Here is a 20,135-nt window from a genome sequence, read left to right as displayed (position 1 = left end):
TCTCCCACACTGGTAGGCGGATTCTTTACCATTGAGCCATCTCACCCCATCCCAAGGCCCCCCAGGGTCTCATCCCATTACAGCATCAACTCAAATTTCAAAATCTCATCTTCTAAAGTATCTAAATCAGGCTCAGGTGAGAGTCTGGGTACAATGCATTCAGCATGACTCCTGGACTCAATTCCTGTCCTCTTGTGCACCAGTGAAAATAAAGTACAAGTTATCTGCTCCCAATACAAGGAGGTGGGATAGGCAGCGGACAATAATCACGGACATTTTGGTTCAAATAGGGGGAAACAGGAGGTAAAAAACTCACCGAGCCCAAGCAGTTTTGAAATCTAGCTACACAAACTGTATTAGATTTTTAGGCCTGGGAACTACATCTCCTTGGCTTTCAACACTGCCCTCTGGGATCTTGGTTCCACTCTCTGAATAATCCTTCTTTTTCATGAAAGATATTTGCAGGTAAATAGTTTACAGTCTGCTTCTTTCCAGTAGAAATTGGGGGACCAATAACCTTCTTTCATTTCATATTCTCTCTGCTCCTTTTCATCCAAACTGACACTGTTTCTGCTGATATAAAATTCTCAAGAAGCTTATGGATCTCCTACAGATGTCACGGGGACCTACTGCATTCGACAGAAGCCAGTTCCACATATCTTTTTGAGAAGAGCCGTTTCTATTTTTGGCTTTAGCTGAGCTGGCTGAGGGATAACACTTCAGCTTTCTTTTTTTTAAATTTTATTTTATTTTTAAACTTTACATAATTGTATTAGCTTTGCCAAATATCAAAACAGCTTCTTGCTTGAAGGGAACTGTATGCCATACCCTTAAATCTCTTCAAAGAGCCTTTTTTTCTGGACTGAACACTTCGATCTTTCTGAGGTTTTAGTAAATGGTTGTACAATCATGTGGGTGTGTGAGTGCACAGTTGCTTCAGTCACTTCCAACTCTTTGCTACCCTGTGGACTGTAGCCCGCCAGGCTCCTCTGCCCCTGGGGATTCTCCAGGGAAGAATGCTGGAGTGGGGTACTGTGCCCTCAACCAGGGAATCTTCCCCACCCAGGGATCAAACCCACATCACCTGTGCCTCCTGCCTTGGCAGGCGGGTTCTTTATCACTAGCGCCACCAGGAAGTCCCGGTGTACAGTCACGTCCTTGGCTATTTCTCTGCGTCACACTCTTAATTTTAGTATCTTTTGCCATCTGGATAGGTTGAGAATTTTCCAGACGTTCGAGTCCTGGTTCCTTTTTGTCTAGGCTCTTTCCTCAGTTTCTCTCTTTCCTCCTTGCCTTTTGCTATAGTTGCCAATGATAAACCAGACCATGCCTTCAGTATTTTGCTTGGAAATCTCCTTGATAAATGACCAAATTAATCATTTGTAAGTTCTGTTTTCCATGCACATGCAAGACACAATTTTGCTCATAGTTTTCCAGTATATAAGAGGCATCCCCCTTCCCGAATTTCTCAGTAACATATTCCTCACTTCCTTCTGTGAGGCATTACCTTTAGTATCCATACTTCTACTAACAGTCTGCTCATGATGATTTAACTATTCTTAAAAGAGATTTATGGCTTCCTAGATGGCTCAGTGGTAAAGAATCTGTCTGTCAACGCAGGAGAGGCAGGAGACGAGAGTTCGATCCCTGGGTTGGGGAGATCTCCTGGAGGAGGAAATAGCAACCCATCCCAGTATCCTTGCCTTGAAAATCCCATGGACAGAAGAGTCTGGTGGATTTCAGCCCAAGGGGTCTCAAAGAGTCGGACATGACTGAGTGACTGAGCACACACACATACCTGAAGGGGATGTAGGTTTCCTCTGTGAGGCTCTTCACTTCCTTCTGAGCCCTCACTGGCAGAATCTTTAATGTCCATTTCTACGGACAGTCTGATCAAGGTTATCTAGGTTTGACTGATGGTTTGAAGATGGAGGGGACAGTGACAAGGAATAAAGCAACAAGAGAAAATTAATATACCATTGTTCCAGGTCCAGCTGAAATGCCACTGTTTCCATGCAGCCTTCCCTGAGTACCAGACGGCAGGAGCCCTGACCACACTGGCCTTCCCTGCTCTGTGTTTGCGCTCAGGGAAAGCATGGGGCTTCTGCAAGGTGCCACCACTTACGTGTTCAGGAAACACCCACTGGACTCTGATATGTATTAAGCCCCGGGTAGGGAGCTGAGAGAACTGGGGAGACGAGGCCCCCACAAATTTTGACCTCAAGGAGTTGGAGGAAATTAGAGGGAAATGAAATATTCAAACTAAAAAAACTCAAGAGAGAAAGTGACCAGGGTCACAGTTGAGGGCAGAAAAAGGCAGGAAGGATCATTCAAGCTCGAGGTGTGGTCTAAGAGAATCAGAAGAGCTTTAGGGAGGAAGAAACAACAACAAAAAAATTAATTAAAAAAATAAAAAAGTAAGCGCCTCTCTGTATCTGTCCCTTTATTGTTCTAATTCTTATTCATATTCATCCATCGTTCTTCTAGGCAGACAATCTCTCTATCTGCCTTCCCAGCTTTCTTTTCCTTTCCATCCACCTATCCATCTTTCGTGACTATGCTTCTTTTCCTTCCCACCCACACATCCTTCTCAGCCGTCCTTCCTTCTTCCTAATTTTCCTACCTTGCTTTCTTTCCAGCTCACATTTCTTCCCTCCTATCCATCCTGTCTTCCTAATCATTTATACTTTCTTTCTTCCTTTCATCTAGCCAATCAGCCTTCTTTGCTATCCCCCATCCTTCCTATCCATCCACTTTTTCTTTCCATGTATCTTTTCTTCTTGCTTTTCCTTTCTCCTTTGCCTCTCCTTCCCTCTCCCCCTTCCCTCCCTTGCCAGGCAGCCAGCCTTCCTTCTATGCTCTCTAGCCACTGACCCAGCCATCTGAGTTTCGTTTGTATCCTGTACTTCTCCCTCTCCCCCTTTCCCCCCTTGCCAGGCACCCAGCCTTCCTTCTATGCTCTCTAGCCACTGACCCAGCCATCTGAGTTTCGTTTGTATCCTGTACTTCTCCACCCGTACTAGCTCCTTCACTGTAAGCATCTCTCCATCCTTCTAACCTCTTCCTTTCCACGCATCCATTGCTTCCTCCCTATTGTTTCCACACTTCCTTTCTTCTCATCCATCCATCCATTCTTTTGTCCATTTGTCCATCCGCCCTGCCAGCTTCCTCCCATCCCAATCACTGCTTCTTCCTTCTCTGTCATTATTTCCTGCCATCCTTCATCCAATCCTTTCCTCCCCTCCCTTCAAGCCCTATTTTGTCCTCAAACGTTTTGAGAAGCCTGAGTGATAAATTACAGATTGTAGTTCCATGAAGCTATTGTGTGAGTATTTATACTCCCTTTCTTACTCTTGACCCAATCCAGCATCTTGTCCAAGATCAGAAAGAGCCATTTCATATCACATCTCTATCACTTACGAACCAGTAAGTTTCTTAACTTTTTTGAGTTTTAATTGTTTAATTTTTTTAAAACATGGGTGGATTAAAATGAACCTCACAGGCCTATTGTGAGGATCAGAAATAAAATACACTGGAGAAAACATTGCCCTCTTCACTCAATGCTAACAGTGGTGGTTCCTTAAGGTTATAAGCATGGGGAATGTTTTCCTCCCTATTCTTATCTCTCTCTCCCCTGAAATTTCTGTGGTGTACAGAAGTTATTTTTGCAACTAAAATTTTTTAAAAATTGTTTCTGAAAGAGAGAGACTGAACATTAACAAAAATAGGAATAAATAAAATGCCTTGTGCCGTTCATAACCAAGGTTGTACACAGTAGAAGATCATGAACCTCATTAGTTGGAGGTTCAAGCGGAACTGGGTTTCCCTGGTGGCTCAGATGGTAAAGAATCTGCCTGCAATGCAGGAGATCTGGGTTTGATCCCTGGGTTGGGAAGATCCCCTGAAAAAGGGATAGGTTACCCACTCCAGGATTCTTATCTGGAGAATTCCATGCTCAGAGGAACCTGGTGGGCTACAGTCCATTCAGTCGCAAAGAGTCAGACACCACTGAGCGACTCTCTCACACACACACACACACACACACACACACACACACACACACACAGACTGAACTGCTGGCGCTGGCGAACTCTGATTCCCAATCGCAAAGTCAGACTACTTGGACTACAGGCTGGGGCCCATGGCGGATGGCTCCAGAGCTGCCCACCGCTTTGGGGAAGTGGAGGGCAGATGGCTAGGACAGACAGCAGTGCCACCAAGCTGAGCTCCTGGGCAGACAGCCTCCCTCTCACAGGTCCCTTCCCTACCTTCAAAGAAGTAATCCATGAACTTGGACTCTACCCAGGGGGACCTGGCACTGGGTGAAACTGCTTGCACACGCCCCTTGAACTTGTTGCACAGGTCTTGCTTCTCCAGGCACATCAGAGAACACACCAGCTCTTTGGTTCCTGCACACTTTTTCACTCTCCGCCACCGTCTGGGGGGTGCAAAGCTGAGAGAGGAGACAAAAGAGTGTAGGTCATGGATTTGGCCTCTTGGGGTGAGGAAACTTGGAGAATACATGATTACTTGCCCCTCCATCCCACCTGATTGTCCATCCATCTATCTGTCCGGCCAGCCAGCCATCGGCTGAGAAAGAAGAAGGACCGTCTTGTTAGGAGCTTGGGCTCAAGAATGACAGATGAGAGTGGAACCCAGGCTCTGCCCGTCACTAGCTCTGGGACCTTAACGCCCCTAAGGCTGAGTCTCCTCATTTGTGATGTCTCTCTCACAGGGCCGCTCTGCTAGTAACCATTCTCCACCACGTTTATTCATTCAGGCAGTTACAGGCCCCCTACTGTGTGTCCCACTCAGTGCTGGGTGCTACGTGAATGTCAGAGGGGACACCCAAGTCCATGACTCCAACTTCCTGAGAGCACTGAGGTGCAAAGGAGGGACCCGCTTGCTGGGCATTGTTCTTGGGGAATCTGCAATTCTTGGCAGACAAGGTCTTGCCCTCAGGAACTGATGCTCTGGAGGGAGGGGCTTTCCCACCATCGGCAAATCGACAAGATAAATCCAGGAGCTGGTAAGTGCAGTGATAACAGGGGAAGGTGGGGTGACTACTTTCTGAAGGCAGCTCAGGAAAGGCCAGGAAGACAGTGCTGAAGCTGAGGCTGGGATGCTGAGAAGGGAGCCAGGAGAAGGGGTAGGGGGAAGGAAATCACAAAAGCAAAAGCCTTGTGATGGGAAGGGACTTGATTAGTCCAGGAAAAAAGCAAGACCAGGGTGGCCAAAGCCCAGTGGACAAGGAACACAGAGGGTGGGCAGACAGGAGATGAGGAGGGAGGTGGGTGGGCAGAGCAGGCGGAGTCTCACCGTCTTGGTTTGGAGTTTGGATTTTATTCCATATGTCATAGGAAACCGCCGGAAGGTTCTGAACAGGGGAACTGAGGTTATCCAGTTTATGTTTTTAAAATATCACTGTGATAAGCCAGTGTTTAAACAGAGTTTAGGCCCCTAGTCTGGCATTTTGTTGCGGCAGCCCTGGCAGACTAACACTTCAGCTTTCTTTTCTTTCGGTGTCCTAAGAAATGTGAGCCTGACTCAAGGCCACGAAGATCCTCTCCTGTGCTTTCTTCTGTCAGTCTTATAACTTGAGCATTTACATTCCAGTTCTCTTTGATTTTTAAAAGTTTCTCTCTTTTCACCTTCTGTTTCTTTTAAGGCATTATCTGCTGTTTTGATTTGCTCTTATATTTCTTCTAATTTATTCTTCATTTATGAAATATGGTGGTGGTGGCTGTCATCTGCAGCAACATGGATGGGCCTAGAGATTGTCATACTAAGCGATTAAGCCAGACAGAGGAAGACAAATATCATATGAAGTCACTTATATGTGTAATCTTAAATGATACAAATACACTGATTTCTCATGGTTCTGGAGACGAGAAGTCCAAGATCAAGGTGTCAGCATATTTGCTGTCTTCTGAGGCCTCTCTCAGGAGATGGTCACCTTCCTTCTCCCTGTGTACTCACCTGGCCTTTTCTCTGTGTGAGAGCAGCCCTGGTGTCCCTTCCTCTTCTCATAAAGGTGCTAATCCTATTGGCTAAGGGCCTCACCCTTAGGACCGCATTTAATCTTAACTGCCTCTTACATCCTAAATACGGTATACTTGTGACTCTATCTCCAAATACAGTCCCAAGGGTGTTAGAGCTTTAACACATGAGTGACTAAGGGGTGGAACACAATTCATTCAGTCTGTAACAGGGAATTATGAATTAAGCTGCTATGAAAGTTCACACGCAAGTCTTCATATGGACATATGTTTTCACATCTCTTGGATATAGATCTAGGAGTGGAAATCGGGAAACGTGGTCACTGAATGTGTAACTCTACCAGAAACTGTAAAGCTGTTTTCCAAAGTGACTGTAGCATTGTAGTTCCCGCCAACAATATATATCCACAAGGGATTGGTTGTGGATCAGTATCCACAAGGGATTGGTTCTAGTGTCCCCTCACTGATACAGAAATCTGCAGAGTTAAGTTCCCTTACATAAGGGGCTTTGTATCTGCATACAACACATGTACATTCTCTCATAGACTTTAAATCATCTCTAGATCACTTATGATATTAAACATAAATGCAAGCACTATGTAAATAATTGTAAATATGATGCAAATGCTACATAAATATTTGCTACTGTGTGGCAAATTCAAGTTTGTCTTTTGGGGCCGTCTGAGTTTTTTTTTTAAATATTTTTGTTCCATGGTCGGTTGAACCTGTGGCTGCAAAACCTCCAAATATGGAGGGCCATATGCCCTCCATACCCACTCCAGTATTCTTGCCTGGGAAATCTCAGGGACAGAGGAGCCAGTGGGCTACAATCCCGGGGTTGTGAAGAGTCGACACAACTTAGCAACTAAACAACAAAATGCCCTCCACGTGCTTGTCTACATTTAGTACTGTCACATCTTTTCATTTTAACCATTCTAGTGGTGTGCGTATTTCCTTGTAGCTTGAATTTGCATTTCCCTAAAGACTAATGATGTTGAACATCTCTTCATATGCTTTTTGGCCATTTACATATCTTCTTTTGTTAAGTGACTATTCAAATATTTTGGGGTGATTCATCTTACTTTTGAGATGTAGGAGTTCTTTGTCTATTTTGGATAAGTTCTTTGTCAGTGTATGTATTGTGAATATATACTTTTCAATGACTGATTTTTTCATTTTCTTTGGGGTTTTATTTTATTTTTTTAAAGAACAAAAGTTTTAAATTTACTGAAATCCAGTTTATCAGTATCATTGGCTAAATCGTATGGCACCCCCCCCCCCCACCCCGTCCCAGTTCATATGTTGAAGCCCTAACATCCCAGTGTGACTGTATGTGGAGACGGGGCCTTTAAAGAGGTAATTAAGATTAAACACCGGAGAAGGCGATGGCACCCTGCTCCAGTACTTTTGCCTAGAAAATCTCATGGATGGAGGAGCCTGGTAGGCTGCAGTCCATGGGGTTGCTAGAGTCGGACACGACTGAGCGACTTCACTTTCACTTTTCACTTTCATGCATTGGAGAAGGAAATGGCAACCCACTCCAGTGTTCTTGCCTGGAGAATCCCAGGGAGGGGAAGCCTGGTTGGCTGCCGTCTATGCGGTCGCACAGAGTCGGACACGACTGAATCGACGCAGCAGCAGCAGCAAGATTAAACACAGTCCTAAGGGTGAGGCCCTAAGCCAGTAAGACTAGCACCTTTAGGAGAAGAGGAAGGGACACCATGGCTGCTCTCACATGGAAAAAAGGCCAGATGAGGACCCAGAGAGAAGGGAAGTGATCATCTCCTGAGAAGGGCCTTAGGGGTGCTAATGTAACAAATACCTAAAAATGAGTTAGTGGCTTTGCAGTTGGGTTATGGGTAGAAGCTGCAAGGGTTTGAAGTTCATGTGAGCAAAAGCCTAAATTGCCTTGAAAAGACTAGTGGTAAGAATATAGATCCCCTTCATGGATTACAGCCTTGTCGTGGTGAAGGGGCTTATGTGACTCAACGAAGCTATGAGCCATGCCATGCAGGGTCACCTAAGATGGACGAGTCATGGTTAAGAGCTATAACAAAATGTGATTCTGGGAGTGATCAGATGGAAAGGAGGAATATCTTATTGGAAACTGGAAGAAAATCGGTCCTTGTTATAGAGTGGCAATGAGTGTGGCTGAATTACATCCCAGTGTTTTCATGGAAAATCAGAAGTGGAAAGTGATAAACTTGGTTACTTAGCTGTAGAGATTTCAAAGCAATGTGCTGCAGATGTAACCTGATTTCTTCTTACTGCTTACAGTACAATGAGAGAGGAGAGAGACAGAGACAGATAGAAGGAATTGCTAAGTCGAAAGGAACCAGAACTTGAAGATTAGGGAAATTCTCAGCCTATGGATATTGCAAAAAAATAAGAAAGCATGTTCTGGAGAGAACACCAAAGTTGTGGCTGGAAAATCATTTGATAAAGAGATCATGAGTGTGACTCGCAGATTTAATCAGCCATCTCAGTAGAAGCCAGGAATAGAGATGGGATTTTTTATACATATCACCCAGTTCTGTTCATTGAAAAGATCTCTAAGCAATAGGGCAGTAGTTATCAGACAGCTACACAGTGTTCTTTAAAACCATTTTTTACCAAATGGAGACATGGTTGATTTCAGGTTTTAGGTCAGGAATTGTGCAAATGAGTCTGGAACATCTGTTTGCAACAAATGACAATAAAGATATCAAGACTTACTAGGGTCAAGTTCAAAGGACTCAGGAGCCAACCTGAAGAGACTTTCATTGGCCAAAGATGAGACAATTCAAGCTTCAATGAGTAGAATCAATTGCAATGAACTAAACCATTAGATATGTTTAACTACTTGAGTTGGTGATAATAATAAAAAAAAACAAGGCAATCATCTTTGGGACATGATAGGGAACCAATTCATTATCTTCCAAACTGGTAAAGAAAAAAATTTCAAGCATTTATTCCATCTTGCCTGTATGAACAGTACCACTGAATATCAAATACTACATGAAAGGAAGCATCTCTTTGTAAAATAATTCTAGCTAATAAATGAAAAAATAGTACTATTAGAACATCACAGTTTTGGAATCCGCACAGGTGTTTCAAAAGTGTAAAAGGACAGGAAAATATCATAAAGGTCTGAGGTTAGGCTTTCAATTCTTTAATCAATTTATCCCAACTCCACTATGCCTAGCTATGTGGTTTTGAGCAAAACACCCTCTTAGTGCTTCAATTCCCTCCCCGGTAGAGCGGAGTCCCTGAATCCTTCCTCGCAGCGCAGTGTGAGACTAAATATGTTTCATGAATGGACACATGCAGACACACAGCCAACACGCAGAACACGCTGGGTATTTTCTGCCTCCGATACAGTTCTGCGTCATTCTCTCTTTTTCTTTTCTTTCTCTCTTCTGGCCGCACTGGGTTTTTGTTGCTGCGTGTGGACTTTCTCCAGTTGTGATGAGCTGGGGCTACTTCTCAGTTATGGTGGTTTCCTACAGTGAAGCGTGGGCTCTAGGGTGCACAGGCTCAGTAGTTGTGGCCCACGGGCTTAGCTGCCCTGCAGTATGTGGGATCTTCCCGGACCAGGGATCGAACCTATGTTCCCTGCATTGGCGGGCGGATTCTTAACCACTGGACCACCAGGGCAGTTCCCATTCTTTCTTTGGAAAGCTCTCTACAGTCTGTCCTTTCCCAAGCCAGGCCCCCACCATTCACATCTGGAGGCTACAGATGGAGGCACCATGATAGAACAGGAAGAGCACAAGCTTTGGGGTTGGACAAATGCGGGTTTTTCTTCTGCTTCCATCACTGACTTCCTTACTCAAGTCACGGCCTGAGTTATTCCTCACCTCTAACGCAGGGGAAATGCAGAGCCTGCCTGGCAATACAGGGAGGCAGAAGGGAGGTACTCACGCTAGGCTCCTGACACTCAGCCTGGCACAGGAAGAGTCCTGAGTATGTGGCAGTTCTTCTCCTTCCTGCCTCCTCCTTCCCACCAATTCTAGATTAATGCTGCTGAGTAGCTGCTTTTATTAGCTTACTCTCTAATGAAAGATCTTCAGATGACTTCCACCTATGTGCAAAGATGACAAATCTGCCTTCACTTTTAGACTTTTAGACTCCTCTGCATCAATGATGGATACCTGGGCTGCCAACGTGAGAAGGACCCCAAGGCTCTGTGCAGGCTCCGTGGGGAAAAGGGTGATCATTTCACCATGTCTAACACAGCTCTGCAAGAGATATCTCTGCCTCCTTTACCTGCTATAATGTCAAGCACTTTACCTAGGCCCTCTAGATTCCCATTGTCGGGCCCTCACAGCTCCATCCATGCCCTTCTCGGACTTTTCTCAAAGATCCTGCCTCGCTCCTGGCAGGTCCATCGCCTGGGCACTGTTCTCCACTCAGCATCACCCCCACCTCCAGAATTTTCATGAATACCCTCTCCCAATACCTGCCGCATGCTATCACCTGTGAGACTAAGAGAACCAGCGGGTGCTGTCCACACTGAATGCAGCTACTTATTGCAGAGAAGCCCCTCCGGCCCCTGTCCACGTCTTCAGGCCCACCCCCCCACCCCACCAGCCCAGAGGCACCCCTCCACCTTTGATAGGCCACAAAATAGGTCACGTTCTGGGGGTTTCCAGGCCCTGGGAGCCACGTCAGGTACACACTGAAGTCCCGGGAGAGCAGCGTCACATTCTGGGGAGGGGCCAGGAGGGGCCGCCCTGTGGAGGAGAAAGAGGTCATGAAGCCTGGAGCCATTCTGAGCTGAAGAGTGGCATGGCAGGCAATCGGGTGCTTGCTCAGTTTAAGAAACAGGCATTATCTGGGGTGGCTGAAGCAGACGGGATGTGATGTAGGCTGGGGACCCAGGGGGCATGATTCCAGTTATAGCTGTGTGACCTACAGCCCCTTCCCCTCCTTAGACCTCAGCAGCCCATCTGTGCCAGGCTGGGAAGCCCACCCTGGCACTTGAGGGTTCCAGCAAAACAGCACAGAGCAGGACCATCTGATAGATCCCTGGACTTCAGGGGGAATGGCCCCGAGGGTCTCATGGAATGGAGGCTCTGTCCTGTCCTCGCCATGTCCCCAGCGTCTGCCTGCAAAGGTCCCTATGCACACAGTAAGTGCACAGTGAAATCTGTTGAGTGAATGAATGAATACTGTGAGGACTTGGATTATCCCTAAGGCCGCCTAACTGCTGTCTCTGCTTCCAGCCTTGTCTCCTCAATCCATATGGCATGTGGCAGCAAGGGTTAAAATGAAAGTCAGATCATGTCACCCTTTTGCTTTAAAGCCCCAGTGGCTTCTGTTTCACTCAAGGTAAAACCAAAGTCTTTGCCGTCACCCACAGGACCCTACCCAGTCTGACCCAGGACGCCCCAGGACTCTGTCCCCTCCAGCCACACTGGCCCCTTCCTGTTCCTAGAGCGTGATGGGCCTGCACTCACCTCCAGGCCTTTTCACAAGCTGTCCCTTCTGCCTAGACTGTTCTCCCCCTGGATATTCCATCTGGCTCACTTCTTTGCTTCCTTCACATCTCTGCTCAGATGTCACCGTCCCAGTGGCTCTTTCCCTGATCGCCTCTAACTTGCCCCTAACTTCCCTCCTTGGCACTTCTTCCTTCTCACTGCTCATCTTCTGAAATATGCATCTGCTTACACAGCTGCCCAGTTCCCGCCCTTCCCTTGCTCTCAGAATAAAGTCCATGCTCCTTATCAGGGTACGTGAAGCCCTGCCCAGGTTGGCCTGGCCGTCTCGTTGACATCTTCCTGACAGCTCACCAACATACCTCACCAGGCTGCAACCAATCTTCCTTCCCACCCTTCTCAAACCACTCCATTCCTCTGTGTGTCCTTGAACCCAAGCGTCCTTGACAGCGTGGTATTCGCCATCTAATCTTTTCAACACTTGATTCAAATGTCACTTCCTCCGGGGAGTCTTCCTGACATCTTTCAGAAGTGGTGGCGATGCTGCTGCTGCTAGTGATAGCAGCTAATGTGTATCGTGTCCTAACTATGTGCCAGGCGCGATGCAAACTATGTTATCTGCACTTTCTCCTTCAATCTGCCCCACATCTCCAGGAGGCAGGTACTAATTGTGAGCATCACATTACAGATGAGGAAACTGAGGCCCCCTCAGCTAATAAGTTGCAGAAATGGAATTCAAATCCATGCAGGCCTAGTCAATCCCAAAGTCTGAGCTCTTTTTTTTTTTTAATTTATTTTTATTTTTGGCTGAGGTCTTCATTGCTATGTGAGGGCTTTCTGTAGTTGTGGGGGCTGGGCTCTTTGTTGTGGTGAGTGGGCTTCTCATTGCCTTGGCTTCTCTTGTTGCGGCAAACTGGCTCTAGGGCACGAAGGCTTCAGTGGTGGTTCACTGGCCTAGCTGCTCCGAAGCATGTGGAATCTTCCCCAACCAGAGATTGAACCCATGTGCCCTGCACTGGCAGGTGGATTCTTAACCACTGGACCACCAGGGAAATCCCCAAAGTCTGAGCTCTTGATCACACTTCCTCCCCTAGGTTCTCATGGGGCCTGTTGTTCTTCAGCCACGAAGTCATGTTCAGCTCTTTACGATTCCATGGATTGCAGCATGCCCAGCTTCCCTGTCATATCTCCCGGGGTTTGCACAAACTCATGTCCACTGAGTCAGTGATGCCATCCAATCATCTCATCCTCTGTTGTTTTGTTTTCCTCCCACCCTCAATTTTTCCCAGCATCAGGGTCTTATCCGAAAAATGAGTCAGTTCTTTGCATCAGGTGGCTAAGGTATTGGAGCTTCAGCTTCAGCATCAGTCCCTCCAGTGAATATTCAGGGTTGATTTCCTTTAGGATTGACTGGTTTGATCTCCTTGCTGTCTAAGGGAGTCTCAACAGTCCTCCAGCACCACAATCCAAAAACATCAATTCTTTGGCGTTCAGCCTTCTTTATGTGAGCTTAACTCTCATATCCGTACATAACTACTGGAAAAACCATAGTTTTGACTAGACGGACCTTCGTTGGCAAAGTGATGTCTCTGCTTTTTAATATGCTGTCTAGGTTTTTCAGAGCTTTGCTTCCAAGAGGTAAGCGTCTATTAATTTTGTGGCTGCAGTCACCATCTGCAGTGATTTTGGAGCCCAAGAAAATAAAATCTGCCACTGTTTCCACTGTTTCCATCTATGTTCAGCATTATTCTTCCAATATCTGTGGCTCATTACTGGTCAAGAACATCTCTCGATCACTGCATGCCAGAGGTTTCAAAGAGGGCTACAACTCTACTCCTGCCCTTTAGGTGCTCATGGTTCCACGGAGAATTCACATGCGCCGGGTCACATGCGCCGTGATAGAAATCCATACAGTTTACACAAGGGCACCAGGGAGGGAGGGACCCATTCTGCTGATGGCCCTCGGTTCAGCCCCACACCCCCGCCCTTTTGGGCTCCTGCTCTCACCCCAACCTGTGTCCTCTCGTTGGAACTGTATCACCTGGATGCTGCTGCTGACACTGCTCCCCGTTTCTGGACTTCCCAGCAGGTGGCCCACAGGAGGCCAAAATCTGTCTCCAAGTGGCTTATCTGAGAACAAGCCTCACATCTGAGCTGGGCCACAGTGGAGAACTAGCAGCCAGCAGTTGCCCTCGAGGTGCTCAGTCGCTCCATGGTGTCTGACTCTTTGTGACCCTGGACTGTAGCCCGCCAGACTCCTCTGTCCATGGATTTCCCAGGCAAGAATACGGAGGTGGGTTGCCATTTCCTTCTCTGGGGGATCTTCCCGACCCAGGGATCAAACCTGTGTCTCCTGCACTGGAAGGCAGATTCTTTACCACTGAGCCCCCTGGCAATCCCAGTTGCCCTCCACTGAGCCTTCAAAGGGTGCCAGGCACAAGGGTGGAGTTCAGTCAAATCCGCATTCAATGAAAACCTCATTCAGTCCTCAGGACAAACTATTCTGTGGTGTAGGCGTCACTCCCCTTCCATAGAGACAGAAGAGGCTATATACCCATTAAGACAGAAGGGGCTACACACCCATTGCACAGTAATAGTTTAAGAGCTAGAAGAGCCCTTGGATATAATCTAATATTAATGTCAAAAGCCAATATTTGTCTGAGCAACTTCTTTGTGTTGGGCACCACATTATTCTAGTTAAGTGTCACAACCCAACTGCCTGAGACTACACACCCATTGTGTGTGGGAGCCAGGATTAGAACCTGGATTCAGCTTTGCTTCACCCTAAACCTTCACACCACAACTTGTGTTCTGTACATTAAATATTCATCGAGTGTAAGGAGAGCTAGGGCTAGACAGCAGAACTATGGAGTTTGGTGGTGAAAAGGGGAGTACAGAGGACCCCCTCCGCTCCCACCACGTAGGTACCCTATTCCTCATCAGCTGCCGTAACACTGCTGTGAAGGAACCAGGAGCTGGGGCGTCCCTGGACTGACCCGGGTAGAAGGACCAGCCGCCTGCCCCACAGCCAAAGCTGGCCATGCTCACTTCAGCCTCAGGCTTCTCTGTTCTGTGTGTCTCACCAATGCCTCCCTTCTGGGGTAATTCCCTTAACTTCTCTGAGCCTCAGTTTCCCCATCTGAAAAGGGAGAAAATACTACCTACATTGTAGGGCAGTTGGGTTGCGACGCTTAACTAGAATAATGTGGTGCCCAGCACAAAGACGATGCTCAGACACATGTTGGCTTTTAACATTAATATTAGATTATGTCCAAGGGCCCTTCTAAGCTCTTGAACTATTAGTCTAGGATCAGGGCGATATCCTGGGGCCAATCTGGGGTCCTTCTCCCTGGATTGGCTGCGGTTTGGTGGTTGGATCCCAACCACCCAAGGTATTTTGCACCCTGTCACCTTATTTACTAGCGAGGGTGCAGGAAAAAAAAAAGGTGACTTGTTAAAACGGTAGCACAGCTTAGACTAAGCGGGTGCTCCTTCCCCTCAGGCTTGGGTGGAACTTTTGACACCCTGAGTTGGGAGGAAGGGGAGGGGAGGGAACCCCCCCAACCCCTCCACAGCCCCCAACACCCCCACCCCCACCCCCGACGCCTGTCCCCCGGCCAGCGAGGGCAAGGCACTTCAGCTTGGTTTCCTGTCCAATGAGGGTCAAGTGTGGTGGTATTCACGCAGCGGACAGGGCTTTTAGGAAACCTTAAAAAGCGCTTTATAAACAAATGCAGCTGACTTTTGAACTGTATCTATTTTTCTCTGTTCACCTGGGGCTGCGCTGGCACTAGGAAACTGGATCAGGTCCTTCCCGTAAAGGAATTTCAGACTCGAGTCTGTTCAGTCCCCGGTTAGAAGAAAACTGGTGGTGGCGGGTTGGAGGAGGCGGGGAGAATGGGCTCTGCCGATTCGCACGACCAGGGTTACCCCGCACAGACCTCTGCCCGGCCACTCCCTCCCTGGGTCGGTATGAAGGTGGGTGCAGACCGGATGGAGCGCTCCCGCGGCCCCGCGCCTGCCCGGAGGCCCCCCGCCCTTACCTGGAGCGGACTGCAGCAGACACAGGAGCAGGGGGGCCCAGCGTCGGGCCCCCGTCATGCCGGTCCTCCCACGGCCCCGGGTGGGACCGGGTAGGCCTCCCACTCCTCTGGCCTCCTGGTTCACACCCGGCAGGTGATGCGACCGGCAGCCAATAGGAGGCCGAGCCGCGGGCCCGCCCCTCCGAGGGCGGAGCCTGGGAGGCTCCAGGGGCTTCCCCTGGGGCCGCCCCGCTCAAACCCTCCAGGAGCTCCTCAAAGCCTCTACTTCGTTTTTTTCTGCCTGATCCGGGAGAGGGGTTGGAGTCGGGGGGCGATCAGTAAATCCGCCTATGGAGGGAGGGGAGAAGAGGAAAACTGTTCATAGTTAATAACCACAGGAATTTCAACACGGGACTTGAAACAGGACGAACTAGTTCAGGGCCAATTTAAGAACGTAGCCCCAGACACCACTGGTTGTATCCGGGCGCGTTCCAAGTGCCAGGTTCCAGGTCAAGCACTTTGGCCGGTTATTTACTTTAATTCTAGCGACAACCGGGGGCGGGGTCTGTCCTGTTATTCTTTACATCCTTCACGCGGGAGTGACAGCTTCCAGAGCTTCCTCGGCATGTTCCCAGGAACACTGGTCCCTCTGATGCCAAAGCCTGTGGCGTGGTACCTGTCACTGGAACAGTAATTGCTTCCAGACAATGGAACAAGCCTCACCACAGAAGAGTCTACAGTCATTAAAAAAGATGTTGCCAAGACATACATAGTCACTCGGGGATGTTTACTCAGTAGCAGAAAAGCAAGTACCAAAATATGAGCGCTTTAAAAATCTGTGTGCCTATAAGCATTTGTGAGCTTCCCAGGTGGCAGGAGTGGTAACGTATCTGCCTGCCTACTCAGGAGATGCAAGAGACTCAGGTTCAACCCGTGGATCGGGAGGATCCCCTAGAGTAGGAAATAATGGCCCGCTCTGGTATTATTGCCTGGAAAATTCCATGGACAGAGGACCCTAGCGGGCTACAGTCCATGAGTTTGCAAACAGTCGGATATGACTGAGCAGGAACACACACATAGGCATAGAGAGATTTGGAAGGGTATAACACCAATATGTTCCAGTAGTCACGTATGGATGTGAGAGTTGGACTATAAAGAAAGCTGAGCACCGAAGAATTGATGCTTTTGAACTGTGGTGTTGGAGAATACTCTTGAGAGTCCCTTGGACTGCAAGGAGATCCAACCAGTCATGCTAAAGGAAATCAGTTCTGAATATTCATTGGAAGGACTGATATTGAAGCTGAAACTCCAATACTTTGGCCACCTCGTTGGAAGAGACCCTGATGCTGGGAAAGATTGAAGGCAGGAGAAGGGGATGACAGAGGATGAGATGGTTGGATGGCATCACTGACTCAATGGACATGAGTTTGACCAAGCTCTGGGAGATGGTGAAGGACAGGGAAGCCTGGTGTGCTGCAGTCCATGGGGTCGCAAAGAGTGGGACAGGACTGAGCAACTGAACTGAACTGTACTGAGCACCAATATGTTAGCCTTTGTTATCTCCCAATGGTGAGAATTTTTTTTTTTAAGTTTTCTTCTTTCTGTTTATGTCTAACTTCTAAAGTTAAGTAATTAAATTAATCCAAAACTAATTTCTAATTAATATATATTGCTTTTCGAACAAGAAAAGTCACTTGTATTCTAAAGAAAAACCATACCTCTCCTTTATGAACTCTGTTGTTTTCTGTTCTTCCACAATTCTCAAAGAAGGTTTTGTTTCCTCTTTACAGATGAGGAATCTGCCATTCTGAGAACCTTGAGAGCTCATGCAGGTGCTGAACTCCGGATTCAGTCCCAGGCCTGTCTGACTCCATGGCTACACTGCCCTCTGGGTAACTGCTTTGTTCATTCTCTGGGTCTCAGTAATGGGCCTGGTAACTGTTGATCAGTTGTGACCAAGCCCATGAACTAGGACCAATGATGTTGCAGAGAGAATTCTGGGGCTCATTTGATTGTGTTCCAGCAGTTCTTGGGAGAGAGAATGCATCTTCTGGGGACCTGGTTGCCCTGTATTTGTCCCTGGGTGCAGATGTTCAGACATTTCAGGAGACTTCTGGGATTTGCATCATGTATTGAATTCAATCAGCACTTCTTAACATGGGTTCACAGAAGCCATGTCCAGACCTCAAAGGTGAGCAAGATAGAAGCAGTCTCATCTGGGAGCATACTTAAGTATCTTTGAATCGTCCCTGGAACTGTGGCTTCATCTGACCAACTGCAGTTCTTTCAGACCCAGAACCCCACTGAACTGGGAGCAGTTTAGCAGGGGGCACAGAAGTGTCTTCCTTTGCCACCTGTTCCACATGTGTGGCTCATCTGAATCTGGCACCTGTTCTTTTTGACAAAATCTGCCACATGCTTGCTTTCCCTTGTTCTCTTTCTCCCCACCCCATAATTTCAAATTAGGAAGTTGTGTGTCTGAATGCCTTGCTGCAACTGTTCGAAAGGACATTTTGTGACCACAGAGGTCGGGTAAGTTGCATCTCTCAAAATGTTAAAAGACCTCATCTTGAGAAAAAAGAAAGATGAAAGAGAAAATCTCAGCTAGTTTCCACGACCTAGCCTCTATGTAGGTCCTCAGGGAGCTGCTTCCGTGTCTTTCCAGTATCTCAAACACTGATTATAAGTCCATTCTGGAGTAAACTGAGTGTGTCTCTATCGAGATCTCTTTACCTAAAACAGCATTGAATAGCATTACTCTATATTGGAGTCCTTATTATGCACGAGGCACTTCAGTCTACATGTATTATAGTCTTTAGTACACACAGCAATCCCATGAGGTGGGTGTCAATATCTCTTTTAACTGATGAAACTGAGAGCTTGCACTGCTTGCCCAGGGTCACACAGTGGATTAGTGATGGGGCTGGCATTCGGATCTCAGTCTGACCTGTGGGTTTAAAACTTCTTCTACTCAGCCCCCTGATGGTTAAGGGCAGACGAAAATAAAATGCCCCGATCTTGATCACTTCCTGATTTGCAAAGATCATTAGCACTAAACTTACGAGTGCTGGGATACCAGCTTCCTCTTTGGTGAAAGAAGAGGTGCTGGTAAGTGTTTAAGGACTGGGTCTCTGGGGGCAGGGGAAAGCCCTGCTTGGTAGCACTTGCCAGTTTCTGTGGTATAAATACCTCCATCATGGTCAATTTCAGTTTGACGTCGCTGAATACAAAGTTGGGAAGAAATGCACACTGTGGGCTCTTCTGAGTCTGTGGTAGCCAGCTTCTACACAACACATGGTGGGTGGAAGAACCAGAACTGAGCTTCTCCATGTTTTGAACAAACCATATCTCAAGACCTAAGTGGCCCATAGGGATCGTGTTGAAGTCTCTGGTCCAGACTTATGATCCCTTACGTGGCAGTCAAACGCTTTTACAGCGGGAGCTTCCACTGACCTTTTGAACCTCCCTCAGGTTCTCTGTTCTCCACCCACACAGAGAGTCCTCCTGGAGCCTCTCTCTGTCTCTCTCTCTCCTTCCTCCTCTCGCTCTCACTCTCATTCTCACTCTCTCTCATCTTTCAAATACTGTGCCCAGGATTCCCTTCCTCAGCTTATCTCCCCCAGAGTCTTTTAGTCTTTTAGCCAGTTCCTATTCTTGCTTCCTGTCTCAGCTCATGAGTCACTTTCTCAGGGAACTTTCCTTAACCCTTGACTTTGATTTGTTCTCAGTCCTCAAACATGTTTCCTTTGGCAGTACTAATCACCATTTCATAGAAATCATTTTTGTACCTTTAATATTTCTTTGCCTGGATATATCCTCACAGCTTAGCATATAGTAGGTATTCAATGATGAGTAACAGGCTTTATTTTTTCTTAACTTTTTATCTTATATTGGAGTACAGCTTATAACAATGTTGTGATCATTTCAGGTGGACAGCAAATGGACTCAGTCATGCATATTTGTGTATCCATTTCCCCCCAAATTCCCCTCCCATCCCAGGCTGCCAGATAACATTGAGTGGAGTTCCCTGTGCTACACAGTAGGTCCTTGTTAGTCATCCATTTTAAATAGAGCAGTGTGTTCATGTCGATCTCAAACTCTCTAACTATCCCTTCCCCCCATTTTTCCCACTCAGCAGCCGTAAGTTTGTTCACAAACAGACTTTTAATGTCTGGAGTTCAGGCAACACATTTCCAGATGCCTGAGACAACTCAGCCCCACTCCTGGCTCTTAGCTGGCACATGGTAGTTACTCTATAAATGTTCATTAAGCTGTACTTGGCGTATGACTCATAACTGAAAGACCTCAGTATCTCTTCTGAAAGTATGATTTCACAGTCATGCCTTGCTCCATAGATGGGATTTTATAATCACACCTCTTCTATGGACTCCGAGACTGATTTGCATAAATCCACATTACTGTACAAGGAGTTACACCTTTCTTCTTTCCTTCCTGCTTCCAGGATCCAGCAAGGTTGGATCAGGATCTGTGGACATTGGAAAATGCTGATGAGGAGGAAAAAGCTAAGAGCCAACTGGGCCTTAGGTGTTTGGAGAAGAAAGAAGCAAATTTAGGAGCCAGTCGCGGTGACTATGAGATGAGAGAGATGGAGAAAATAGATTTTAAAACTTTTTGTTCTGTGTTGGGACTGGAATCTCTTTTGGCATTTTCAAGAGACTAAAGATATTAAATGT

The 20,135-nt window shown here is 47.1% G+C and overlaps 1 protein-coding gene and 1 long non-coding RNA gene across 2 annotated transcripts in view; one reads left to right on the top strand and one right to left on the bottom strand.

Moving 5' to 3' along the window:
• Positions 1 to 15,595, bottom strand: part of IFNLR1 (interferon lambda receptor 1) — a 24,163-nt gene extending 8,568 nt beyond the window's left edge. Inside the window, exons 1-3 of the mRNA XM_027520361.1 lie at positions 15,463 to 15,595; positions 10,591 to 10,714; positions 4,269 to 4,453 (exon numbers count right to left, since the gene is read on the bottom strand). Coding sequence (XP_027376162.1) covers positions 4,269 to 4,453; positions 10,591 to 10,714; positions 15,463 to 15,520 — 367 coding nt within the window. The 5' untranslated portion in view covers positions 15,521 to 15,595. The remainder of the gene's footprint in view (positions 1 to 4,268; positions 4,454 to 10,590; positions 10,715 to 15,462) is intronic.
• LOC113879103 lies at positions 15,066 to 20,135 on the top strand. The gene is made up of 3 exons (XR_003507202.1): positions 15,066 to 15,397; positions 17,232 to 17,333; positions 19,904 to 20,135. It is a non-coding gene; the product is annotated as an uncharacterized LOC113879103 (long non-coding RNA).

This window comes from Bos indicus x Bos taurus, chromosome 2 (assembly GCF_003369695.1).
Source record: "Bos indicus x Bos taurus breed Angus x Brahman F1 hybrid chromosome 2, Bos_hybrid_MaternalHap_v2.0, whole genome shotgun sequence".
Taxonomy (NCBI): domain Eukaryota; kingdom Metazoa; phylum Chordata; class Mammalia; order Artiodactyla; family Bovidae; genus Bos; species Bos indicus x Bos taurus.
The sequence above is the reverse complement of the archived record's forward strand: the minus strand, read 5'-3'. Positions and strand labels throughout refer to the sequence as shown.